The sequence below is a fragment of the Anabrus simplex genome, chromosome 14 (genome assembly GCF_040414725.1).
Source record: "Anabrus simplex isolate iqAnaSimp1 chromosome 14, ASM4041472v1, whole genome shotgun sequence".
In the NCBI taxonomy this organism is placed as follows: domain Eukaryota; kingdom Metazoa; phylum Arthropoda; class Insecta; order Orthoptera; family Tettigoniidae; genus Anabrus; species Anabrus simplex.
This window is the reverse complement of record NC_090278.1, coordinates 81227971-81252440: the sequence shown is the minus strand read 5'-3', so window position 1 is coordinate 81252440 and position 24470 is coordinate 81227971. Positions and strand designations below refer to the sequence as shown.

Below are 24470 nucleotides of genomic sequence, written 5' to 3'. Positions count from 1 at the left end.
ATTCTCTCTTCCAAAAACTGGCTACCGAGCAAGTACCTGTGCAGTTTAGATCCGTAGCTATCAGCTTGCGTTTGGGAGAGGTGATGGTTATTGTTTTAAGAGGAAGTACAACTGGGCAACCATCCTCTATACAACACTAATCGGAGAAAAAAAAAAAAATGAAAAATGGAAGGGATCCAAAGGATTAGACACTTCGAAAAATGAAGGTATCGGCCAAAGGAAGACAAGAGCCTCGAAGAGCGTAAAAATGAAAGACTCTCTAGGCCTCCATGCGTTATACCGTCGGGGTCGGAAAAGAACAAGGGTTGACCAAGGGAGGTCAGATACGATAGATGAGAAGAGCCTGACACAAGTGGAAGCAATGCCAGGACTCAGCTGAGGTCCCTGTGGTCGCCAACCCAAGCTCCAAAGTTAGGAGCCCCTGGGGCTCTTTCAGTCGCCTCTTACGACACGCAGGGCATACCATGGGTGTTATTCTACTGCCCCCCACCCACGGGGATGCATTCGGGAGATAATGGGTCCGAACCCCACTGTCGGCAGCAATGAAGACAGTTTTCTGTGGTTTCCCATTTTCACACCCGGCTAGGGTTGTACCTTAAGGCCACAGTTGTTTCCTTCCCAAACCTAGCCCTTTCCTATCCCATCGTCACCACAAGACCTATCTGTGTCAGTGTGACATAAAGCAAAAATTGACTATCTCAGTATGTGACCTACGATCTTAATATTTCTCTTTCACATTTCTTCCAAAAGTTCTCTTTTTTTTCCCCTTTACTTCCTTTAAGCAGCCTTCAAAAACTGCACTTACCCACTTACCAGTGGTGAGTTAGTTTTTAAAAGAATCCCCAATCAATTCATAACAAATTGAGCACAAGCACAGTTCACTACTTGAAGTACCACCTTCCCAGAAACTCTATTACTGACCAAGGGACTGCTTCCAAAACACAATCCTGAATCGATGACGCTTTTTTGTCAAAAGGGGTTAAATATCCAGGTGAACGGTCCCTCATAATAGCACTAATCACTAGTAAAGTAGAACGATGGTATTTCTCAAGTTGCAGTACTAATCAAAGGTAGCGTAAACTCACGGTGTTCCAAACATTATGGTGCTACTCACACGTATTGTACGTCGTACAGGTAACGCAGACCAATGGTGTTTCTCACATAAGGGCCCCACTCGTAGGCAATGCAAATTCATGGTGCACCTCACATATACTAATCACAGCGACTCATACTATTCCATGGTGTTCCTCACATAGTGGGTACAACTCGCAGGGAACACCCACACCCGTGGTGTTTCTCACATAATGGTACAAATCACGGGCAACATAAGCCTGTGATGTTCTGCGAACTGGAAACCCATAGTGAACAGCTCTCTGCTGCTACTAATCACAAACCTATTGTGTACCTTACATAGTGGTACTACCTGTAAGTAAAGGCGACCCATGGCTTTCCCCATGTGATGGAACTAATCACAAGTAGTTTCATGGTTCTAAATCAATCATCCCTTGGTCGCCCCTTTTAGTCGCCTCTTACGACAGGCAGGGGATACTGGGGGTGTATTCTCGTCTGCGTCCCCCACCGAAGGGGTCAGAGCATCAGGAAAGGTAAGAGATAGAGACGAGAGGATGGAATGACAGAGTGAAGGAAAGTAAAAGAAGAAAATGTGGAAGGAATGGAAAACACAAAACACTGAAGGGAGCACACTTGGGGAGGATCCCGACTTACCCGGAAGTGACCCTCTCACTATGGTCTCGAAGCCATATCCTGTGGCACGAGACGAGACATGCAGGGTTAGGCACCGAGATTGCAATGGACTGCGGACTCATAACTGGAGTTTGCAGCAGTGGAATCCAGTTTTCTGAGACAAATCATCGAAAGAGCTGGAAATATGAGAAGGATATATAGTAATGAATTTATAGACTTAGAAAAGGCATATGACAGCATCCCCACATCAAAAGATTGGGAAAACCTGATGCTCAGGAGCACTGGCAAGAACTAATCATCCTTTCATGTATTAGTCCTATAGAAGAACTGTTATGGTCTATACATAAGATCTGCATTTTCACGCCATCTCTTCCTGGGGCGTACCAGAGATCTCTTTCCACCACGGCAGTAGTTTATGACTGCTTTGGGGATCCTGCTTCTGTCCATCCTGTTTAGATGTTCTAGCCAATTTCTCTGGTATTCACAGATGTATTCCAATACAGGTCTGCTTTTTACGGTCATTCAGCACTTCTGTATTTCTTTTGTGTTCCCACTTAGTGATTCCTGTTCGCCGCATGTATTTCATTTCGCTGTAGTTATTCTTCTCTCATCGCATTTCCTCAGGGTCCACACTTCACTTCCATAGCAAAGTACAGGTCTTGCCAAGGTTTTGTAGATTCTTGCACGGGTGTATTTTTGAACTAATGATGGTCTGAAAATTTTATTGAAGATTCCCAAACATGTTGAATTCGGAGATTTTCTCAGGTATGTCCAATTCTTCAAAGAAGACAGTTTGAGCCGAGGTATTTAAAATCATTTACTCTTTCCAAAACGTTATTTAAACAGATCTTGTTTCTTACTAGTTCCTTACTAATAAGTAATAAAAATTATAAAAGCAATATACGATAACTGTTACAGTTGTGTGAAGAAAATAGAGGAATCAGAGGTAAGGCTTTTTGCAGATAATATTATAATGTATAGAGCAACTAGCATTTGTACCAGTTTTTTGCATGGGAATTTGCAGAGGATTACACATTTCCTTCAGGAATTTATGCAAAGTAACATGGCTCTATTCACATGTTTAATGAGACATGTTAAAATGATATTTTCCTACGACAGCCAGGGGCAGTAATGAAAATATGATTAAGCTGAACAAATTCCAGAGAGAATGAGGACGATTTCCGAATTTATTGTATGGTACAGTTCCTGGTCCGAAGTTGTGCGAAATTCTCAGGTTGCATATTGTACCTCTGACAACTTGCGTGGCGCTCTGGCAATGATGGCTCTCTTAACATCTGCCCTACCAAAAAGAGTAAAATGGCTCTTTAGTTTTTTTCCCCCGTTACCCACCCTGAAGTGACATGCAAGACCTGTCCCACGGGCCTTGGACTAAAAACCCAATTTTTCGTAACCATCTGTATTATTATCCATTGTACAATAAACACATATGGTAAAAAGGAACGGAAATAACATTCTAAAACGTTCGTTATATACAGTCTTTTGATAGACCTAATGTCAACAAAAATATTTGAGAATAATCTTCCTATAAATACCAACTCCATGTGATTACTAGATCAGCATATATGCACCTGATAACACAATCCTGAGTGCATAGATTCCAAATAAATAGTTTGGCTGAAATAAGTCCACCAGTTTTCCAGCTTTAGGAATATACAGACAGACACCAAAGGAAATGTCCTACCTCATGTTTCCTCAGTGTTGAAATATATTAGGTGGAGTTAATTTTCAAGCCAAGAAAAATATCATGCATCCACTCATTTCCACCTGCTTTCGATCCTTCAAATAACTGTAGGTGTGTGAGGGTGTCCATCACTAGCTGCAGAGCATTAAGCCCATAGAAAATAGCATTTTCCTCTGTCATTTAAACAGTAAGCAAAATTATGTACAGAACAAAAATTACCTAAAAATGAAGGGGGTTTCACAATTTTATAATCAATAGCGTATGAGGAAACTGAATTAACAATTTTACATATAATCAATAACATAAGAGGAAATTGAAAAAAAAAAACTTCTTGTCTTCCGATAAACCCCCAGTCTATTCAGTGATTTTTAAATGATATGCTTATCAAAACGTGCTCTTGGATGATTAGACTCATATGAAGTTTGGGCGAGATAATAGTGCAAAAATATTGAAACTTATTCTTGCAAACCCCCATGTGATTTTTTAATGATATGCGTATCTAAACCTGCTCCTGGATGATTAGATTCTAAATATGAAGTTTAATAAAGATTTATTTTATATATGTATATATATATAAAATAAGAGTTTTGTCTGTACATTGCTCAGAATTTGAAAAGAATGGTATTTCTGTATTGGTCATGTCCATGGTAACTGTACCGGGCGGTACACCTCTACACCGTTTATTTAAAAGTTGCGCCAGTTGAAACTCCTCTTCTGGAGGAAGGTTGAACTTTATCTACTCTATTAATTCTCTACTTTCTCAGAAGATGTCACCACGTGGAAAATTTTGAGTTTTTGAACTGTGTCACTGTTGATGTGTTTTTGTTTAGCTTGAAGTAAGAAGTGTGAACTTTCTCTTCTAGAGGACACTACTGAAGATCAACAATAGTGCAACCTAGTGCGGAGTCAAAGAACTATTTTGTTGAAGAAATTTTTATTTCAAATGTTTGTTCTTTGCTAAATTTCTTTCTGTTATTGTTTAAGTTGGCTGTATACCCCTCTCTTTCCCCTTGTTTTGCATGTAGCCAATCCCGAATTTCTTAAATTAATTTCTATCCAATCAGATGTATCTTCCCCCAACTTGAATCGATTGCGGGGTCCTAGCCAATAAAATAATTGTGGGCGGGTGTTTTCATTCCCCCTAACGCCTAGAACCTTCCACGAGAGGTTATAAACTGCTGATTTTTGGGTCTCCGTGCCACTTCTGTTCCATCTTTCAGTGTATTAAGTACATCGCAGGAGGCGGGTAGCGCCTCTTTCTTCTGCAGCGGTCAACAATAAGGTAATGGCCGATTAATAAATTCTTTCTTTTCTTGCTCAGCAGTTTAACTCTCGGGGCGGGTGCGAAGCGTTCTACCATGTAACCTTTTCCTAAAATGTAACTACTCTTTTCTTCGATTCTCTTGTAAAGCTATATTCTGGGATAGAGAGTGCTAACCCTCTCGAGCTCCCACTCATATTGTTTTGAGGTGAACTTATTTTTCTCAACCTATTCTTCGATAATGTAAAACAAATTGTTCTTTTCTAAGTCACCTCTGTAGTATGGGATTAGCCCTTGCATCAGTGGCCTAAGAGCCAAAGTAGGTCTTAAAATCAAAGTGTATTAGGAGTGCAAGTTCGCCTCCTCTCAAATTGTTTTAGAGGTCATTTAATTAACCTGCTTTTCATTTAATAGACCTCAGTAGATTGGGTATTTTACCCCTGTGTTTATGTCCGTTGACGGACAACTTGAAGGTGGAGTTTGGTGTGGCCTGGGAAAGGCTTAAATGAAAGAGCGAGTGGCTCTTTTGGAAACGGAGTGTTGTGTGCCTCGAGGAGGCTTTACTGTGTAATTTGGAGCAAGTGCTCCAGGGTTTGATTGGGGTCTTCTGCCCCTTTGTTAAATTTTGTATATCGGAAAGTTGGGCTAGTTGCTCAAAAATTGTGAACTCAGGGCTCGAAGCCCAAACTCTGTAACCCCTGCAATTGTACATTTCAAATTGTGTTTCGGCTACTAAGTACCTGTTCTTTGTTATTACTTAATATTGAAAAGAAAATATAACCTTGTTAAATTTTACGTTAACTTTAATTCCGTAGTTTGAGACCCATTCACGCCCGCACCTTCTTACACCTCTACCTACCATCAAAACGCGGTAACAGTAACAAAGAAATGCACTTTTTACTTTTCCATAATTTTTGTATGTATGTATGTATGTATGTATGTATGTATGTATTATCTGCGCACTTTTTAGTGATAGATTTACACCCTAGTGCTGAAGAGGTCGACTTCGGTTATCTTCGAGATTCGCATTGGCAACCTTTGAAACACAAACTAAGAATCGCTTATCATCGCTGTGCGCCATCTGGCGTACACTTTACGTACTCGTACTATTGTTGTTTACACAGCAAAGCCAAACTATAGAATTCATGCTAGGAACACGTTTCGCAACGGGAAATGTTATATAGTATTATATATTGTGTGTGTGTGACACAGTTGTTTGCTTAAAATAATAAAGGTTTATAAAATTCATATCGATCGATCATATTATCGATTCAATTCTGATTTCATTTCCATTCAGTTGGCAGTATTAACGGAACCCTTCTTACTTTTCCAACGAGTACAAAAATCTATCACTAAAAAGTGCGCAGATAATATGTATGTATGTATGTATGTATGTAAGTATGTATGTATGTATGTACACGCATCACGAGAAAACAGCTGAAGAGAATTTAATGAAAATTGGTATGTGAAGTCGGGGGATCAGCCACTACAATCTAGGCTATAAATCATTTTACTCACGCTGAGTGAAATGGTAGTCTAAATTATAAACAATTTTATTCACCCTGGTTGAAATTGTAGTTTAGGGGAAGGCACCTAAAATTTAATTTTTAAATACCTATGTTATTGGTCCTATCGGAAAGTACTATATAACAAAAGTAATAGAGAACACAATTTCCGACCATTTATATGTTTTATTCAATTTTGCCGTACCGACTATGATAAGTGGTATTTCAGAGTCGGAAGAAAACTAAATGTGAAGGCCTACAATATTGAAAGCCCATAACATTGATCAACAATTACATTACATTGACCATTGTTTGTTGTGATGTTCTCTGTCTCTTATGCTGCTGCTCAACTCTGATAGATAGGATTACTGCTGCGTACCAAGTATAACAGCCTGACTGAATATTGGTGGGAAACAGCTGGGGAGTTAGAAAACTTTCTTCTTTAGCATGACATTCCTCTGGTCCATACATTTTCTGATACTGCTGGTACGTCCCACACTGGTTCATCATAGTATTCCAGCTATTCGATCCCTACTCTGACACGCTGTTTTGAATGAGCAGTATACACACTTAAGACAGAAGCTCGCTTAGTAGTAGTATGACCTGGTCTAGAATTATAATTTAGGCATATTCCAAATTATAGCACCACAATTCACTAAATAACTCAAAATTCAACCCTAAAAAGAGCCGTTTCTTAAAAAGAGATTATTCCTCTTCACTTTTATTAAGTTCTACATTAATTTTATTCAAAATTAGCAGTGAAGAGGGGGTTTCTCCTCTGGCTTGGAAGGAAAATTTGCCTCCAAGTCAGATTTTTCTGCTGCCAGTATAGAGAATTGAGATTTTCCGACTCATCGGGTACTCTTAGGAAACATTAGTAAAAGGGCATCGTTTTTGCCCTGGGACTCTCCACTATTTGATCCCCCCCCCCCCCCCCCGAAAAAAGACAGAGTGCTCACGGATCATGGCTGTCTGCGGCCTGGTCATTCCAGCTCTGGAACTTTGGACTGTTAGATCGGCAGCATAGTACTATTTGATGAAAGTGAGAAAATGTGTGGTTTTTCATTTGATTGAGTATTTAATGTGAAATCATTGCTTTTACTCGCGCCATTCCTACTGACGTCATTGTAATGACCTATGTTCATAACAGTTAGGAAAACCACTAAGACAGTCTTTCTGAGGATGTAAAAACGCAGGTGGAGAGTGAGTGTCTGCCATTATAATGAAATTCCCCAACCTGATTGTGACCGATAGTAGGCAAACGGGCCTACCAATACAATAAAATTCCCTAAAGCAGTCTTCATATGAGAAAAGACGTTTGGTGATTTCTCCATTGCGTTTCTAGGGTAACGTTAAGAGCTATGCAATATAATACAGTCTTGCTCACAACATGTACACTACCTAACCTACAATTCTGTATACAATGTAGAATTCCGTAGCAAAGCACGGGTACATCAGCAGGTGGTCAATACTTTAAGAGAAAATTGAAAAGAACTCTAATCTGCCTATAAACCCCCAGTCTGTTCAGTTATGTTTAAACAATATGCATATTCAAGCCTGCTCCTGGATAAGCAGACTCTCAATATGAAGTTTGGTCAAAAATTATGTGGATAAGCAGACTCTCAATATGAAGTTTGGTCAAAAATTAATCAGTAATGAGAGAAAATTAAAAAAAAAAAAAAAAAAAAAAAAAAAGGCTTCTGGTCTTCCTATACACCTTTAGTACGTTGAGCAATTTTTTAACAATATGCATATTGGAACCTGCTCCTAGACGAGTATACTCTTAACATGAAGTTTGATCGAGATACAATCTGTAGTGTAAGAGAAAATTGAAAAAAAAACTCTACTGGTCTCCCTATAAACCCCCAGACTGTTTAGTGTTTTTTAAATCATATGCATATCGAAAGCTGCTCCTGGATGAGTACACACACAATACGAAGTTTGGTCAAAATATAATCAATAATGTACAAGAAATTGAAAAAAAGTCTTCTGGTCTTCCTATAAGCCCCCAGTCTGTTCGGTGATTTTTAAATGGTATGCATATAAAAACCCGATTCTGAATGAGTAGACTAAATATGAAGTTTGGTCGACATATAATCAATAGTGTAAGAGAAAACTGAAGAAAACTCTTCTAGTCTTCCTATAAAACCCCAGTCTATTTTTTTTTTTTTTTTTTTTTTTGCTATGGGCTTTACGTCGCACCAACACAGATAGGTCTTATGGCGACGATGGGATACGAAAGGCCTAGGAGTTGGAAGGAAGCGGCCGTGGCCTTAATTAAGGTACAGCCCCAGCATTTGCCTGGTGTGAAAATGGGAAACCACGGAAAACCATTTTCAGGGCTGCCGATAGTGGGATTTGAACCTACTATCTCCCGGATGCAAGCTCACAGCCGCGCGCCTCTACGCGCACGGCCAACTCGCCCCGTCCCCAGTCTATTCAGAGATTTTTAAACGATATGCATGTTGAAACCTAATGCTGGATGAGTAGACACTAAATATGGAGTTTGGATGAGATCTATTCAGCCGTTTACCCGTGATGATAGAACAAACAGACACGAAAGCTAATAACTATTGTTTTGATCTCGGGTTGACCTATAACGGATAAATATATAAAAATTTGGTGAAATAAACAACATTACAGATAGCAGACCCCTAGAATTTTATCTATAAGATAAATAAATTACAAGATTGTGAGCAACTGTAAAAAGACCTTGACAATGTTGTGAGATGGACAGTAGGCAATGGTATGACGAATGGGGTTAAAAGTCAGTTGTGAGTTTCACTAATAGGAAACGTCCTCTCAGGTTTAATTACTATGTTGATGGGGTCCAAGTTCCCTATGGGGATCATTGTAATTACCGAGGGTGTTAATATACGGAAAGATCTTCATTAGAGTAATCCCATAAATGGGGTTGTAAATAAAAATTACAGTTCTCTTCACATGGTTATGAGGGTATTTAAGGGTTGTAGTAAGGATGTAAAAGAGAGGGCATACAAGTCTCTGGTAAGACCCCAACTACAGTATGGTTCCAGTGAATGAGACCCTCACCAGGATTATTTGACTCGAGAACTGAAAAAAAAAAAAATTTAACAAGCAGCCGATTTGTTCTGGGCGATTTCCGACAAAAAAGTATCATTATGAAAATGTTGCAAAGTTTGGGCTGCAAAGACATGCCAGAAAGGAGATGAGCTGCACAACTAAGTGGCATATCCGTGGAGAGATGACGTGGAATTACATTAGTAGACAAATAAATTTGAGATGTTTTTAAAAGTAGGAAAAATCACAATATGAAGATAAAGTTGGAATTCAAGAGGACAAACTGGGGCAAATATTAATTAGGAATAGGAGTTAGGGATTGGAATAATTTACCATGGGAGATGTTCAATAAATTTCCAAATTATTTGCAATTATTTGAGAAAAGCCTAGGTAAAAAGCAGATACGGAATTTGCCACCTGGGCAACTGCTGTAAATGCAGATCAGTAGTAAATGATTGAACAGTAGGTAGAACAGAATGGTATGGAATTGACAATGAACTAAAAGAAAGGAGTAGTTTTCTCCTTTACTGTTCATAATGGTGATGGGTGACATCATAAAGGCAGCAAGGGAAGATTAGAGGGGAAAGATAAATGTAATGATGTTTGTAGATGTTGTGAACTGGAAAGAAGATGAGGAGCAGGTACAACAATAGCAGAATGTAGTGAATAGAAGGACTGAACAATGGGGATTGGAAATCAACATGGAGAAGAGCAAGACATGGTGATGAGTAGGAGAAGTCAAGAAGGAAAAGGAGCTATCAAAATTGGAGACAAGGAACTGGAAATAGTAACACACTTCAAATACTTGGGAAGTGAACAGAAAGAAAGTGGAAGACTGCATATGGAAATTAGCAGGAGGATACAACTGGGGAGTGGCTTTTACCAAACGCTACAGAAATTAATGTGGAATAAAGATGTAGCAATGAAGGTAAAGAAGTAATGTACAAGGGGTATTACTTAACTACAATGACATATGCAGCAGAAACCTGGACAATGAGTCAGAGAGATCAGAGTAGAGTACAGGCAGGAGTATGGTACACAAGAAAAGGAGGGATAGAATGAGAAATGAAGACATACAAAAAAGATAAATCTGCAAAAACTAAATGACTAACTGGAACGTAACAGACTGAGGTGGTTTGGACATGTGAAACAGATGAAAAAAGGAAGACTGCCAAGATAAGCTCTGGAAAAACATGATAGGTAAGAGAGGATGGGGGAGACCAAGATTACGATGATGGACTCTGAAGAACAGCACAGGACAATGGAACCTGGAGTGGAACACTGTGCTGGGTGAGGAATAGTGGAGAAACAGGACAAAGGAGAGAGGAACCTTATTTACCCTCACTTCATGTCAGCTGGAAAAAGGGAATTGATGACGACCAAGTTAAACTGTTAATTCAGATTTTTATTTTTACACTTTTATTTACAATTTGGGGCAGTGGCCTTAATTGAGGTACAGCCCCAGCATTTGCCTGGTGTGAAAATGGGGAACCACAGAAAACCATTTTCAGGGCTGCTTAATTAGAGTGAGGTTCGAACCCACTATCTACCGGATGCAAGCTCACAGCTACGCACCCCTAACCACATGGCCAACTCACCCGGTAATTCAAATTTTATTAGGATTTCAGCATCACAAAGGAGTTTTATACTTTCCTGTCTGTTTCTTCCATAACTTATGTTTGTATTTATTTAATTATTTTTTCAAGCATTTAGACTCTGTGATTACAAGCATTGAACAACAAAAAAGCACAAATGGTGTTCAAAATGGTTTAGTAAGGTATTGATACAGCTATGTAGTAAAGGGTAATGAAGATTCTTAAGTGCCTTTCTTTATCAGAAAGACAAATTACTAAAGCTAAACAGTGAACCTATCTTATCTAGTTCAGACAAAACAATGAGAATCTGCTCTCCTTTGACTCACCAAGGACACGCTTGTTTACATCGCACTTGTTAAGTATGATGTGTCGTCTTGTATGGTAGTTCACAATCCCTACAACACAACAATTTGTTTTGAACATCAATGTTGCCGGTGGTTGTGGTTATTTTTTTATTTTATTTTTCCGAGGTAAGTTCAACGATGCCACCATTCCTCCAGTCAACTGTTCTTTACTATCGGGTCAAGTATAAGGTGCCATAATAAATAATTTTGTACTGGTGATTGATGTAAGGTTTACTTGCAAATATGTCATCAGTCTCATTTAATTCCACACCTATCCTATTATCTTTAAAACATCATAAATGGAGTCTAATAACCACCACTGCCTTCGTCTACCATTGCTTCTCTTACCCTCTATGGCCGAGATCATTTTCCTAGATAAGTTATTCTCCATTCACCTCAAATTAAATCACTGAAGCTGATTTAAATGCACAGTTCACCCATCACGTCATTCCCAACTTTGCCTTTCTCTCCTCATTCCAAACAGCCTTTTGCCATTGCTTGTAAAGCAATGATTAATACCAATATAATGGGTCCGTTATCAGATATATATAAATTTTCAGGCTATATCATTCCTGTTGCCAGCATTTCGCCCCAGTGTGCTAATTTAGGTTCGTCAGTTGGTAAATAGCACACCTACCAAGAGGTATGGCTAGAGCATACCGTGGAGACCACTGCGTAGACTATTTGTTTTTTGCTTTTTTAAAAATGGTTTTACATCGCACCGACACAGATAGGTCTTATGATGACAGGACAGGAAAGGCCTAGGAGTGGGAAGGAAGCGGCCGTGGCCTTAAGGTACAGCCCCAGCATGTGCCTGGTGTGAAAATGGGAAACCACAGAAAACCATCTTCAGGGCTGTTGACAGTGGGGTTCAAACCCACTACCTCCCGGATGCAAGTTCACAGCTGCACGAACCTAACCACACGGCCAACCCGCCCGGTATACATATAAATTTACTCATTCGTGACAGATAATTCAGGTTCCCTAAGGGAAATTATATCCATATCAAGCAATTATTCTTGCTACTTCCATGTCTGTTACTTCCAGCTTACGAACAAGAAATCCTGGGTCTACCCAGCTGTCACTCCTGCACGTTACAGTACATTGTATTTCTTATCCGCCACTGAACTCTCCTAGATTTCTTCCCAATTGACATAAGTTTAGTCTTGAAAATTCTTATTTTTATAGGCCTACCACACTTGCAGCATCTCTCTTCAAATTCCAGTAAGAAGACTTTCAGTAAAAAGTACACATAGAATAATAAAAGGATCGATAAGTAGTAAAAATCCTACATAAATTAAACCGTATAAATGCATAGGCCTGAAACTTATTTCTAGCTTGCGATTCACCGAGCATTAGAGAGGTTAGGATAGGTTACGTTAGGTTAGGCTTTGTGAAGGTCGCGGCGAAGTTGCCATTAAACTAGTTAACGACATGCGACAAACTAAATTGTAAACAATGGTTAATCTAATATGCGTCTATCGTAAATAAGAAAATCAAGAAATACTGTCTGTACAATACCGAAGGAGGAGGGGCATCTCACTCGGTCGTGCGAACACAATAAACGAGACTGCTGATGAACAATCATAATGTCTCATAAAAAATATGCGAGAGGATTTCACAAAGAAATACACACACACACACACACACACACACACACACACAGATGAGTATTAACAACAGTTCGAGTCAAAACTGACCTTGCTTAGAGTTAATTTCAAGAGGTAGTTAAGGCCAAAGAGGATGCATTGCCCAATCACACATTTAAGGAAATGTTTTTGGATTAGTTTTCCAATGTACTACATAATTACCGTTCAACAAAATCCGTGAAATAATATAATTATTCTCCAATTCTTACCAATTCTACAAAACATGAATGTAAGAATATTTGATTCTGAGTAACTGAACTGACAGCTAACACCGGTATAGGAATTACTCACATACCACGTTGTAATTCTAACTAATCTTATCAAGATATTAATGAGCCTTCCTTGAAAAGCTAACCTTATCTTATTTTCTTAATTCATATGAAACACATAATGGTATAACAAAACGCCGGTACTAGGACGCAGACCGTACTTACAAAGTAGCTGCAGTTTTCTGTGCTATTCTGTACAAGTGACGCCCCTGAATTGTCAAAACTCAAGGACATGAAACAACACCCGCTATAGCTCAAGAACCAATAGGAGTTGTACAACTATTTTACGCTACCTTCTGAAATAACAGCACGAATTATTACTCACGCGCAGTACCTTTTGACGTTACTTCCATGCAATGACGTAACTTTTGCATTTGTCACACAAAATTCTCAGAATAACGCCCACCACTTCCAACAAAGATGTTTAACAGCTGATTGTCTTATATTTCACTTCGCCTGCCTATTCTCAATTGTTTCGGTTCTGATTCTGGTTACCTTTCACATTTGGAAATAAACTGGAATAATAAATGCATGGCGATGTTAGAAGTGAAAATAATTTCATTTATGGCATTATAAAAAGAATCGTAAATGCGGGGTCAAATAACATAGCGATGAATACACCGTTTGAAGAATACGCGTAGGATCATAGTCATGAACATGAGTTCGAACTGTTATGAGATATTTCTGAGGCTTGGGTTCTAAAAGGACAATGTCAAGGTTTATCAAAATAGGTTTTATTAGTGCTCGTCATACAGTTTTAAGTGCTCTTCATAATGTTAAAACGGCCAATGTCTGAGCCACATAAGTGTCCGAGGACATTTTCGGTTCGCCATGTGCAGGTATTTTCATTTGACCGCCTTAGGCGACCTGCGTGTTGTGGTGGTGGTGGTGGTGATGATGATAATAAAGACGCATGTACCCAGCCCCGGTGCCAGCAAAATTATCCAATGATGGTTAAAACTCCCGACCCTGCCGGGAATCGAACCCCTGTAACCAAAGGCCAGCACGCTAACCATTTAGCCATGGAGCCGGACGGCTTTATGATGCAAGCCCCAAAGGGTTTTAGCAAGTTTCTAATTAGTATAAAAGTTAAAATTACATGTCTCCGGTTATTCAGTGCACCTGACCCAGAAGTCCTAAATACCAATGTAACATGAGGCGTCCCATGCCAAAACTCGCCTTCTCCAAACTAATAAATTTTCCAGGAAATACAAAAACGAATTGTTATATTTGTTAAATGAAAAGATTTGCACAATGTGCAGAGCAAATTTTAGCTCTCATTTTCATCGAGACAGAATTTAGTCAGTGACACTAATCTTTTGCAGCATGACATTGCATGGTATGTCTCATACGTCTCACAGCTTTTCCTGCACAATTTGCATAAACACTGTAATTCATTTGGTTCATGGTAGTTGGCTCTGCTGCATATTTGGTGGTGAAATCTGTGAACAGCAAATCGCGTCATTACATGTCTAAGTTCATATCCGGGCTTTTTCCATTAGCTGTTTAACATAGCATCTGTAGAGTAGAACTCCAGCCATATTTCTTTCCTTTTTCTCTGAAGGTCTATGAGCAAATTCTGATATGCCGGTGTAGAGGGTAGTTGCAGTTGTAGGCAGAGATCTTCTATGAAAAAAGTTTCTCTTGCCAGCACGTATACCAGGCATGATCGGGTGTACTTTGATGCTCCTAAATTAATGCCAGGCCATATGTTATTACGGGGGTAATTTTCAATTTAAATATTTCCATTGCGGTTGCCAGTGAGATCTTTGGTAGATTTTTTACACTAGTCATGATTAACACGTTGGGTGCCACGTGCCGCCATATGGCGTCACGGTGGTCTACAAATTTGAGATGGCGTGACGCCATATGGCGGCACACCGTTCTTGAAATCAGAGTTGGCGTGACGCCATATGGCGGCACAGTTGAGTTTCAGACGATGCGCCGTAGATAATCAGCTGTGACATCTATGCGCGTAAAATTGGTACTACGTGAAGGGCGAACTTCAGGGTCTATTCCAGCTATGTATTTTTACTGTATGCCACCATGTGGCGCCACAGTATTCTTCCGAAGCCACTGACTGGCCAGTGGTCTTTGTCACAGGTGAAAGCGCGCCAGGCTTTGTTTATTCCTCGTTTACGTACGTATTATCACCCAGTTTATATAGTTGTGCAAAAATATAAAAAATTGAAGATATTGGTAATAATCTTACGAGGGAACACATACATGTGTTACACTCGGATTCGGTTGAAATTTGGTAGGAATATTCGTGGGAGGCAGTAGAATGCCAAGGTGAAAACTGCATGTACCCAGCGCAAGTTTAAACGCCAAAATTGAGCAAATAAATAGTCATAAAATTAGAAGTACCACGGGAGTATCGGGGTGTGGCGGAGAGGTAGGGAGGAGCGAAACATCGGACGTGAACCAACCGGGCTGCGTCGAGCTGCGCCAGCAGCCAGGTAGCGTACAGTTAGCGCGTTTCCCTTAACTTCCCGATCAGATGTGCAAAACGTAAATATGAATACAGCACATGAAACAAGTGTACAAAGGACGATGTTTGAACAACGATGCCAATAAGGTTTGAAAAATTACAACGAGTAACAAGAACTCGGGCATGCCGAGACGCATATTTTCATTGTTTAGAGTTATCAGAAAACTGTTCACAACAATATGTAATGCAATATAAGTACTTGTTTTGCATTTTACTAGGTTTTCATAAATATTGCGTTAATTTGAATTAGGAAATAAATATCCCGTATTGGAAATTCGTATTGAACATTCCATGTCAAAAAATTCTGTGACACCATATGGCGTCACGCTATATTTTATCTTTCCTAAAAATTGATGTGACACCATATGGCGTCACGCATGACCATGGTATGGTGAGATAAAATTTACTTAGTACATCATATAAATACATCCCAAGATTATATAAACAGTCTACAACGCGTACAATTGCTTTGGCACCAGCGGAATGCAATTCAAAAACATGCCTGGCACCAGTGGAATAGTGTGCTACAATCGGCTCGGCACTCAACGTGTTAAGGTTGCGGCTGTTATTCTTTCCTTGACATGCATTGTGAAAACAGTTCGATATGTCTGCAAGGTGATCCGTAGGTATTTAAAGTGCGGGACGATTGCTAGTGGCTCATTTTTGTATTGCTAACATAATGCCTAGTGTTTTTTGATGAAAACAATTCTAAAATTAAGAAGAAAATCATCCAAGGTCATTAGATATTGTGTAAATAAGTGATGTGTTGTAGAAACTGAGTTATTTACGTTTAAATAAATGGAGAAGGCGAGTTTTGGCACGACTTATGGGATAAGGCAAGTTTTGCTCCAACACAGATGAGATAAGACCAATGTTGCTGCAACTGAAAATTACTTTGAATATCTGTTTACATTGAACAAGGTGGGCCCAATTAATTAACACCTTTGAAAATTACATTTAAACATTTATTTATTAATACATAAAAGGTCAATGAATTTTTTAAAAATTCATGAAGTAATGTTTCATAAGTCCTTCAATGATTTTATTTTAAACAATTATGTCTACACCTTCTTCTTTCACCCTCGTCCTCATTGGCTCCAACAACAGCTTCATCATATGTACTGAGAACATTCTTCAGATAGTTCGTTGATGGATGATCAAACCACTGATCACCAAAGTGACTGATAAGTAGTTTTTTGACATCACTGATCTTGGTTGGTTTAACCATAACACCTCATAACACCTCATGGAACCTCATTAACAACTACGTCTTTTAATGTTTTACCTTTCTTCATAACTGACCTCGGTATGTTTATGTCAGAATTGTACGATACTTCACCTCTGATCAGAACATTATTCATTGATGCTGTTCATGAAAATATGAACCGTTTGCATGAGGAAAACCAGAAATGCCACTGTCCTGGTTTTTTCATAACTGCTGTGGCACAGTTTTTCCAGTCTGACACTTGGCAATCTTCACCTAGTTTTGTTACTGTTCCATGTTTGTTGAAGACCTCAGTATATGTATCAGGTTCATAGATAACTGGCATTTTTCTGAGTGATTTTTCGATTAAACCAAAAATCCTGTCTGATGGCAAGAAGGAATGGCCTCTAACTGGAAAAACAAGTTCTATTTTCTTCACATTCCTTGGAGCACTATTTAGTAAATAATGAGCACACATAACTAGCATTATAGAATTGCAAATCTGGCCACCGCAACCATCGGCACAGAGCCTGATTACAGATGTCTCAGACAGGTCAGTTTTCACTAAACAATCATGGACTGCAGAAGCTATTTCATTTGATGACTTGCTTTACTCATTTTCATTCCAAGTGTAAATGTGTACACTGTCTTTAGTCAACTTTTTTTGGTTGAACCTTTGACTATGGTAAAATTATAGGTGTAGAGTTGCCTACAATTGTAGACACATTGGTCCAGTACTTTAGGAACTACTAAGTTCTTCTGACAGTCAAAACTAAGCTGCCTCTGTGGATCAGCGGTAGAGTGTCGGCCTCCGGATCCCAAGATAGCGGGTTCAAACCCGGCAGAGGTAGTCGGATTTTTGAAGGGCGGAAAAAATGTCCATTCGACAATCCACGTCGTGCGATGTCGGCATGTAAAAGATCTCTGGTGACACATTTGGTGTTTACCTGACAAAATTCATTAAAATCTCAGCCACAGACACCCAAGAGAGTTTCGGTTTACTCGGTCTGCCATCTAGTGGGCCTAGAGTAAAACAGAACGTCGAAATTGACGAGCAGACAGCCAGATGGCGTCAAATTGAAATGTCTGCACACGGTAGCTGAGGCCATACGATTATTATTATTATTATTATTATTATTATTACAGTCAAAACTAAATATTTGCATTCCTTCTGCGCTGTCCTGAAGCTTAGAGAAGAACAGATTTGTACGTAATTTATGTACACGTAAACCAATCATTGCCACTGATTTAGAACCAGGATCCTTCGCAGCTTTTAACTGTTCTTTTTATGATATGCAATTTGAACAGGCATCTGTCATGGGCGTACCAAATCCAATACTATATTCTAAACAAAACATTGACCGGAAAAATGTTTTCTTCACTTTTAACTCATGTGATGCCTGATTATTGTACATCCTCCACAGCTTACTTATACTTAAATCACCAGGTAAGTATTGCCGAGCCTGTGACTTTCCTCTGAAGTAGTGCGCTTCTGTGCAGTTTTTAATCCTTCAATAAACTGTCTGACTGATGCTTTTCTTGCAGTGTACCTCGGTGACATTTTATCACCACCACGTTTCTCCCTAGGCATTTCACCTGTATTTAAATGATTGCGAGCAATCCTCTGCACTCTATCTTTTGAAATATGTTGAATTCCAAGAAATGCTTTTTGGCACACTTGAAGTTTAAATTCAGAAGAATTCTTAACTTTTACATAGTAGTTAACAGAAACTCCTTTGTAGACCTTCTTCTAGCTGGTTGACGTATTCCAATGTACTGGTACTTTAAAATGAATGAGTCTTGGATGGACTTGTCAGGTACCTTGTGAAAGCTATCATGAAACCCCTTGACATCTCCCATCCTTACACTTTTACATCTAAATGTCTTGTTTCCTTTGTGGCTACAAGATGGCATGTTCGGCAATTCCTTTGATTTGTGCCTAAAACGAAAACAATATTATGTAGTACGGCTGTTGTGATCTGGTAAAAGGTTCAATTACCTTTACACGATAATGATGAATTATGTATTAAATCCTTGTGTTAAAGTGTAAAAAATCATGCAATAGACACCTCACCTTTGAATTTTACACTTTTTACAGTACCTACTCTTAGTTCCTAATTTTGTAACCTATGTAGCAAAAATGATGAACCTAATGAGTTAATTGAGTTAATGTAAACATATGATTAAATAAACAGCTGATCAGATGCAATCCCATTTAAATTAATCATTCTAAATAGTACCGGTAATCGTATGGACAAAGTTGTAACAACGGTAACATTTAGTTAGGAACTTAGGCTTAGTACTGAAGTAAACAACAGTGTGTTACCTTTGGCGTTTTGCAATGGTTCTCTTCCAGTTTACGGGGTCTGCGGTCCTCTTCCTACCTTTCCCCTTTTCTGCTGGAGTTATACTAGTATTCATTCTAAAACTTTTATCCAGTATTCGGGAGATAGTAGGTTCGAACCCCCACTGTCGGCAGCCCTGAAAATGGTTTTCCGTGGTTTCCCATTTTCACACCAGACAAATGCTGGGGCTGTACCTTAATTAAGGCCACAGCCGCTTCCTTCCCACTCCTAGCCCTTTCCCGTCCCATCTAAGACCTATCTGTGTTGGTGCAACGTAAAGCAACTAGCAAAAAAAAAAACCAACTTTTATCAATTAAAGCAACAGTATAAGGTACCTGTACTCAAACACAACATAAACTGTAAAGAACAACAACTAACTGGCTGCCGGCTAGGTACTCACGTGACCTCCCAGCTGAGCTGTGATTGGCTAGTTTGATTAGACCAGTTTAGAAATGACAGGTGCGTTGGAAAAGGCAAGTTTTGCTATGACACTTGACTTTCTGTGCTCATTTTAACAGGAAATTACCAGTTTTAGCATGATATGTGTATCACCAACAAATAGGGATTAACCCAAGGAATACAATACTATAGTTATCTCAATTACAGAAAAAAGTGGATAAGACGAGTTTTGGCATGGGATGCCTCAAATACCTTATGGGAGTTCATGTTGTTAGAAAGGCTGGGGCCGAGTTGCTTGGACAGTTGAGGCCCTGGCCTTCAGTTTAGTTGATTTACAATAATGATAACTTGGCAGGTTCAATCCTGGCTCTGTCCAGTGGTATTTGAAGGTGCTCAAATATGTCAGCCTTGTGTTGGTAGATTTACTTGCATGTAATTTTTTGTTGTTGCTATTTGCTTTACGTCGCACCGACACAGATAGGTCTTACGGAGACGATGGGACAGGAAAGGCCTAGGAATGGGAAGGAAGCGGCCGTGGGCTTAATTAAGGTACAGCCCCAGCATTTGCCGGGTGTGAAAATGGGAAACCACGGAATACCATCTTCAGGGCTGCCGACAGTGGGGTTCGAACCCACTATCTCCCGGATGCGAGCTCACAGTTGCATGCTCCTAACTGCACTGCCAACTCGCCCAGTGGGCACGTAAAAGAACTCCTGCAGGACTGAATTCCGGCATCTCGGTTTCTCCGAAAACCATGAGAATGTACATAGTTGGACGTAAAACTAATAACATTATTATGATGTCCTCTTAAATCCTTTAAGCTTGAGGGTGAAAATTCTATAAATTAGTACCCTAGGTCTACCGGTATTTAAAAATAAGCTTCAATTGAGTTGATTTACAACAATGATGACAACAAATAGGCCCAAGTAAATTGTTATCATTTGCCAGAAAATGTCAGAAAAAATTCAAAAGCTTATAACATAAAACTAAGATTGTTGGCATCTGCCTTTTTAGAACAAAGCCACAGATCTATGGGAGATAACCAGCTATAAAACATTCCAAGTGTTATTAAGGTATGTATTAACGTTTGAAATCGTCTTTTTCGCCCAAAAATGCCTTTTTAATTGTTTCACTGGAAATGAAAGCTTGAAGTCTCTACTTCAAAATGAGATATAATTCATACATATATTCCAACTGAAAGTATCCGAAAATAAGATTTAAATAGCCACGTGCGCGCGTGATAAGGGGCGTGGCTGCAGTGTCCTGCTTACATGTAAACAGCTTGTCAGATTTTCTTATTCAAATTTACCTCTTTGGTGCGACATGCCTCCTGAGTACATAGTTCTGACTAACAGATGTCAATACTTGTATAATCCAAACAAATATGTTTGCTTCCAAGTGGTCTTTCACATTGTGGCCAAAGAGTTTGTTTCTCTGTGAGAGTGTATAAAATGGTTTCTAAAAGCCAATGTAGAGCAAAGAAAAAGAGAAAATTTCATGGAAACAGACATAGCAAGGTGTATGTCAGTGTTACTTGTGCTGTCAGTATAAATAGTGAGACAGGAGGTAGGCCTAATGTAAGGGAATCATTTGCTAGTGATTCTCAGTCCAAACTTTCATCTGTAAATATTGAATCTGATAGTGTTAGTGACATTTACAATATCATTATTGACTTAAAGTGCTTTACACGTATATTATCTGCATTAGCTTGCCCTAGTTGCTTCAGTTGTAATACAGTTTTTGTAAAAAACCTAGAAATTCTGAGATTTGGTTGGGGAAATGTCCCTTGCATTGTTTTGCAGCAACTGTGATTATGAATTCCACAACTGACAGGAACACTCATCGATACAATGCAAAATTATTTGGAATTGCTTTACGTTCCAACACAAGCAGTATTCAGGCCATGTCAAATGGCATATGGGCCAGATTGTACCATTTGATCCCCCTGTGGGTGGGGGTGGTAGAATAACACCCACGGTATCCCCTGCCTGTCGTAAGAGGCGACTAAAAGGGGCCCCAGGGGCTCTGAACTTTGGAGCGTGGGTTGGCGACCACGGGGCCCTTAGCTGAGTCCTGGCATTGCTTCCACTTACTTGTGCCAGGCTCCTCACTTTAATCTATCCTATCCGACCTGTCTTGGTCAAGTCTTGTTCTTTTCCGATCCCGACGCTATTAGGTTTGCGAGGGCTAGGGAGTCTTTCATTTTCACGCCCTTCGTGGCCCTTATCTTTCTTTGGTTGATATCTTCATTTTTTGAAGTTTCGGATCCCTTCCATTTTTTCCCCTCTGATTAGTGTTATATAGAGGATGGTTGCCTAGTTGTACTTTCTCTTAAAACAATAATCACCACCACCACCATCTGTACCATTTGACAGCAACAAAGGACCGTCCCACCCACCATTGGTGTCCTGTAGGAGCTGACAGCTGGTGCTCATATCAGTGAGCTAAAGCAAATAATGAGATAGAACAAATTTAATTCAAACCAGGCCTGTCCTTTGTCATTCTTCGAGCAGTGAAGCCTATACATGAGCGACTCACTGACCCAGAAATGCTAAGTCCTTGTATGGATTGACTCAAAATAATGAGTCATTCAGTGCCATGGTATGGAGAAGGTGTCCTACATAAGTGTGGGGCTTGATACCTTAAAATTAGGAGTGATGGATGCTGTTTGCCATTTCAACTGGGAGAACGGAGTGGAAATAGAAATACTGAAGAGGATGGGAATTGCTCCTGGCAAGTATACATCATCTGGTGTACTTGAAGCTGATGCAGTACGGTTGCACAAAGGTGCAAATCAAAGTACTGCCGAACAAAAACAGAGGAGGCAGTACTTGAGAGGCAGAAGAAAACTAAAAGAAGACAAGAAACTTCTAAAAGAGGGTCCAACCTATGGAGCAGGCAACTTTCTAGGTGCCAAAATAAGTGGGTTATGTTCACAACTTACTCCTAAAACTTCAGTGCTGTTTTTCTTGAATGTAATTTTTTTGCACATTTCAAATAAATTTAAATATCCTTAAAATTGAGATAGGAAAATCAATGATAGATTAAATTAAAGCTAATGAATGTGGGACTGTTGTAAACTAGTACTTTCTTAATAATATTGTGAATATGGTTATTGTTATTATTATTATTATTATTATTATTATTATTATTATTATTATTTTGATAGCCATTTTAACATGGGTGATTTAATTATTTTTAAACTTTTGTCAAAAATTATGTCTAGCTCCCTTTCTTTTTTTGATAATTAGAAGATCCTACTTCACAACATTCTATCAATGAAATACTTCAACTTGGTGAAAACAATTTCAAGATTATAACATTTTTGGAAATTTTATGACATTTTGAAAATTTATGTGTTTTTTTTTCATTAAACTAAATTTTTAGGTTAAGATAAGGCAGAAAAGGTTGATTGAATTATATGAAACTGTTAGTCTAATATTTTTTGTTTTATGGTACGAAACTCGAAAAAATCGGTTAAGAATTTTGGATTTTCCTTCGAAACGTTAAAACATACCTTAAGGACATTATGAAATAGGGTGTAAAAATTAATAATAATAATAATAATAATAATAATAATAATAATAATAATAATAATAATAATAATAATAATAATAATAGTAATAATAATAACAATAGTAATAATAATAATGGACGGAAGAACGCAAGAAATAGCATAGCGGGTTCATGAAGAGATTTTGGGAGGAGAAGAAGAAAGGAAAACTATCATCAAGCTAACAATTTCCAAACGCGCTCTGTAAACGGGAATAACGAAGAAATAATTAATAATAATAATTTCACCCCAGGGTCCGCCTCTGTGGTGTAGTGGTTAGTGTGATTAGCTGCCACCCCCGGAGGCCCGGGTTCGATTCCCGGCTCTGCCACGAAATTTGAAAAGTGGCATGAGGGCTGGAACGGGGTCCACTCAGCCTCGGGAGGTCAACTGAGTAGAGGTGGGTTCGATTCCCACCTCAGCCATCCTGGAAGTGGTTTTCCGTGGTTTCCCACTTCTCCTCCAGGCGAATGCCGGGATGGTACCTAACATAAGGCCACGGCCGCTTCCTTCCCTCTTCCTTGCCTATCCCTTCCAATCTTCCCATCCCTCCACAAGGCCCCTGTTCAGCATAGCAGGTGAGGCCGCCTGGGCGAGGTACTGGTCATTCTCCCCAGTTGTATCCCCGACCAAGAGTCTGAAGCTCCAGGACACTGCCCTTGAGGCGGTAGAGGTGGGATCCCTCGCTGTGTCCGAGGGAAAAGCCGACCCTGGAGGGTAAACAGATGATGATGATGATGATGATTTCACCCCAGGGCTCATCCGGACTCATGACTGAAAACAGGAAGATGACGACCAAGATTTGACTATTGGCATTCTTTTAATCAATCGGTAGAACAAAGATTAAAGATGCCAATATCCTATTGGCCGATTTGTTATACTCGTAGTTCAAATATAAAACGATGAAATGTTTTAAACTCTGATAATGCATGCCAAAATTACACGCTGGTACGGTTATTTATTGTAAAATAGAGTCAATGGATATTTTGTCCGACTCGTTGGCTGAATGGCCAGCGTACTGGCCTTCGGTTCAGAGGGTCCCGGGTTCGATTCCCGGCCGGGTTGGGGATTTTAGTCGCTTCTGATTAATTTTTCTGGCTCGGGAACTGGGTCTAGGCCTATGTGTCCGTCCCGACACTCTCCTCATCAGATTCATACCACACTACCAACCAACACAGAAATACGCAATAGTGATTACATCCCTCCATATAGGGTTGGCGTAATGAAGGGCATCCGACCGTAAAACAGGGCCAAATCCACATGTGCGACGCACAGATGAAGCACAGTTCTCTGCGAAACGTAAAGAATTTCACCTTATTTTCTTGACACGGCATAAGGCCAAAAGCCTATTCAGTATCATGTCTATGTATTTATTTTTTCGACTTGAGAGAAGACAGTTTCTCACATGTA

The 24470-nt window shown here is 39.4% G+C and overlaps 1 protein-coding gene across 5 annotated transcripts in view; it reads right to left on the bottom strand.

Moving 5' to 3' along the window:
• LOC136885226 (leukocyte elastase inhibitor) overlaps positions 1-24470 on the bottom strand; it is a 263118-nt gene that overhangs the window by 195248 nt on the left and 43400 nt on the right. The window contains exon 1 of one of the 5 annotated variants that reach the window (XM_067157687.2): positions 13394-13519. The exons of 2 other annotated variants lie outside the window; for them this stretch is intronic. In XM_067157687.2, coding sequence (XP_067013788.1) covers positions 13394-13442 — 49 coding nt within the window. In that variant the 5' untranslated portion in view covers positions 13443-13519. Of the gene's footprint in view, positions 1-13233; positions 13372-13393; positions 13520-24470 lie in introns of those variants that run through there. 2 more of the 5 variants (XM_067157688.2, XM_067157689.2) reach the window with 2 other exon arrangements.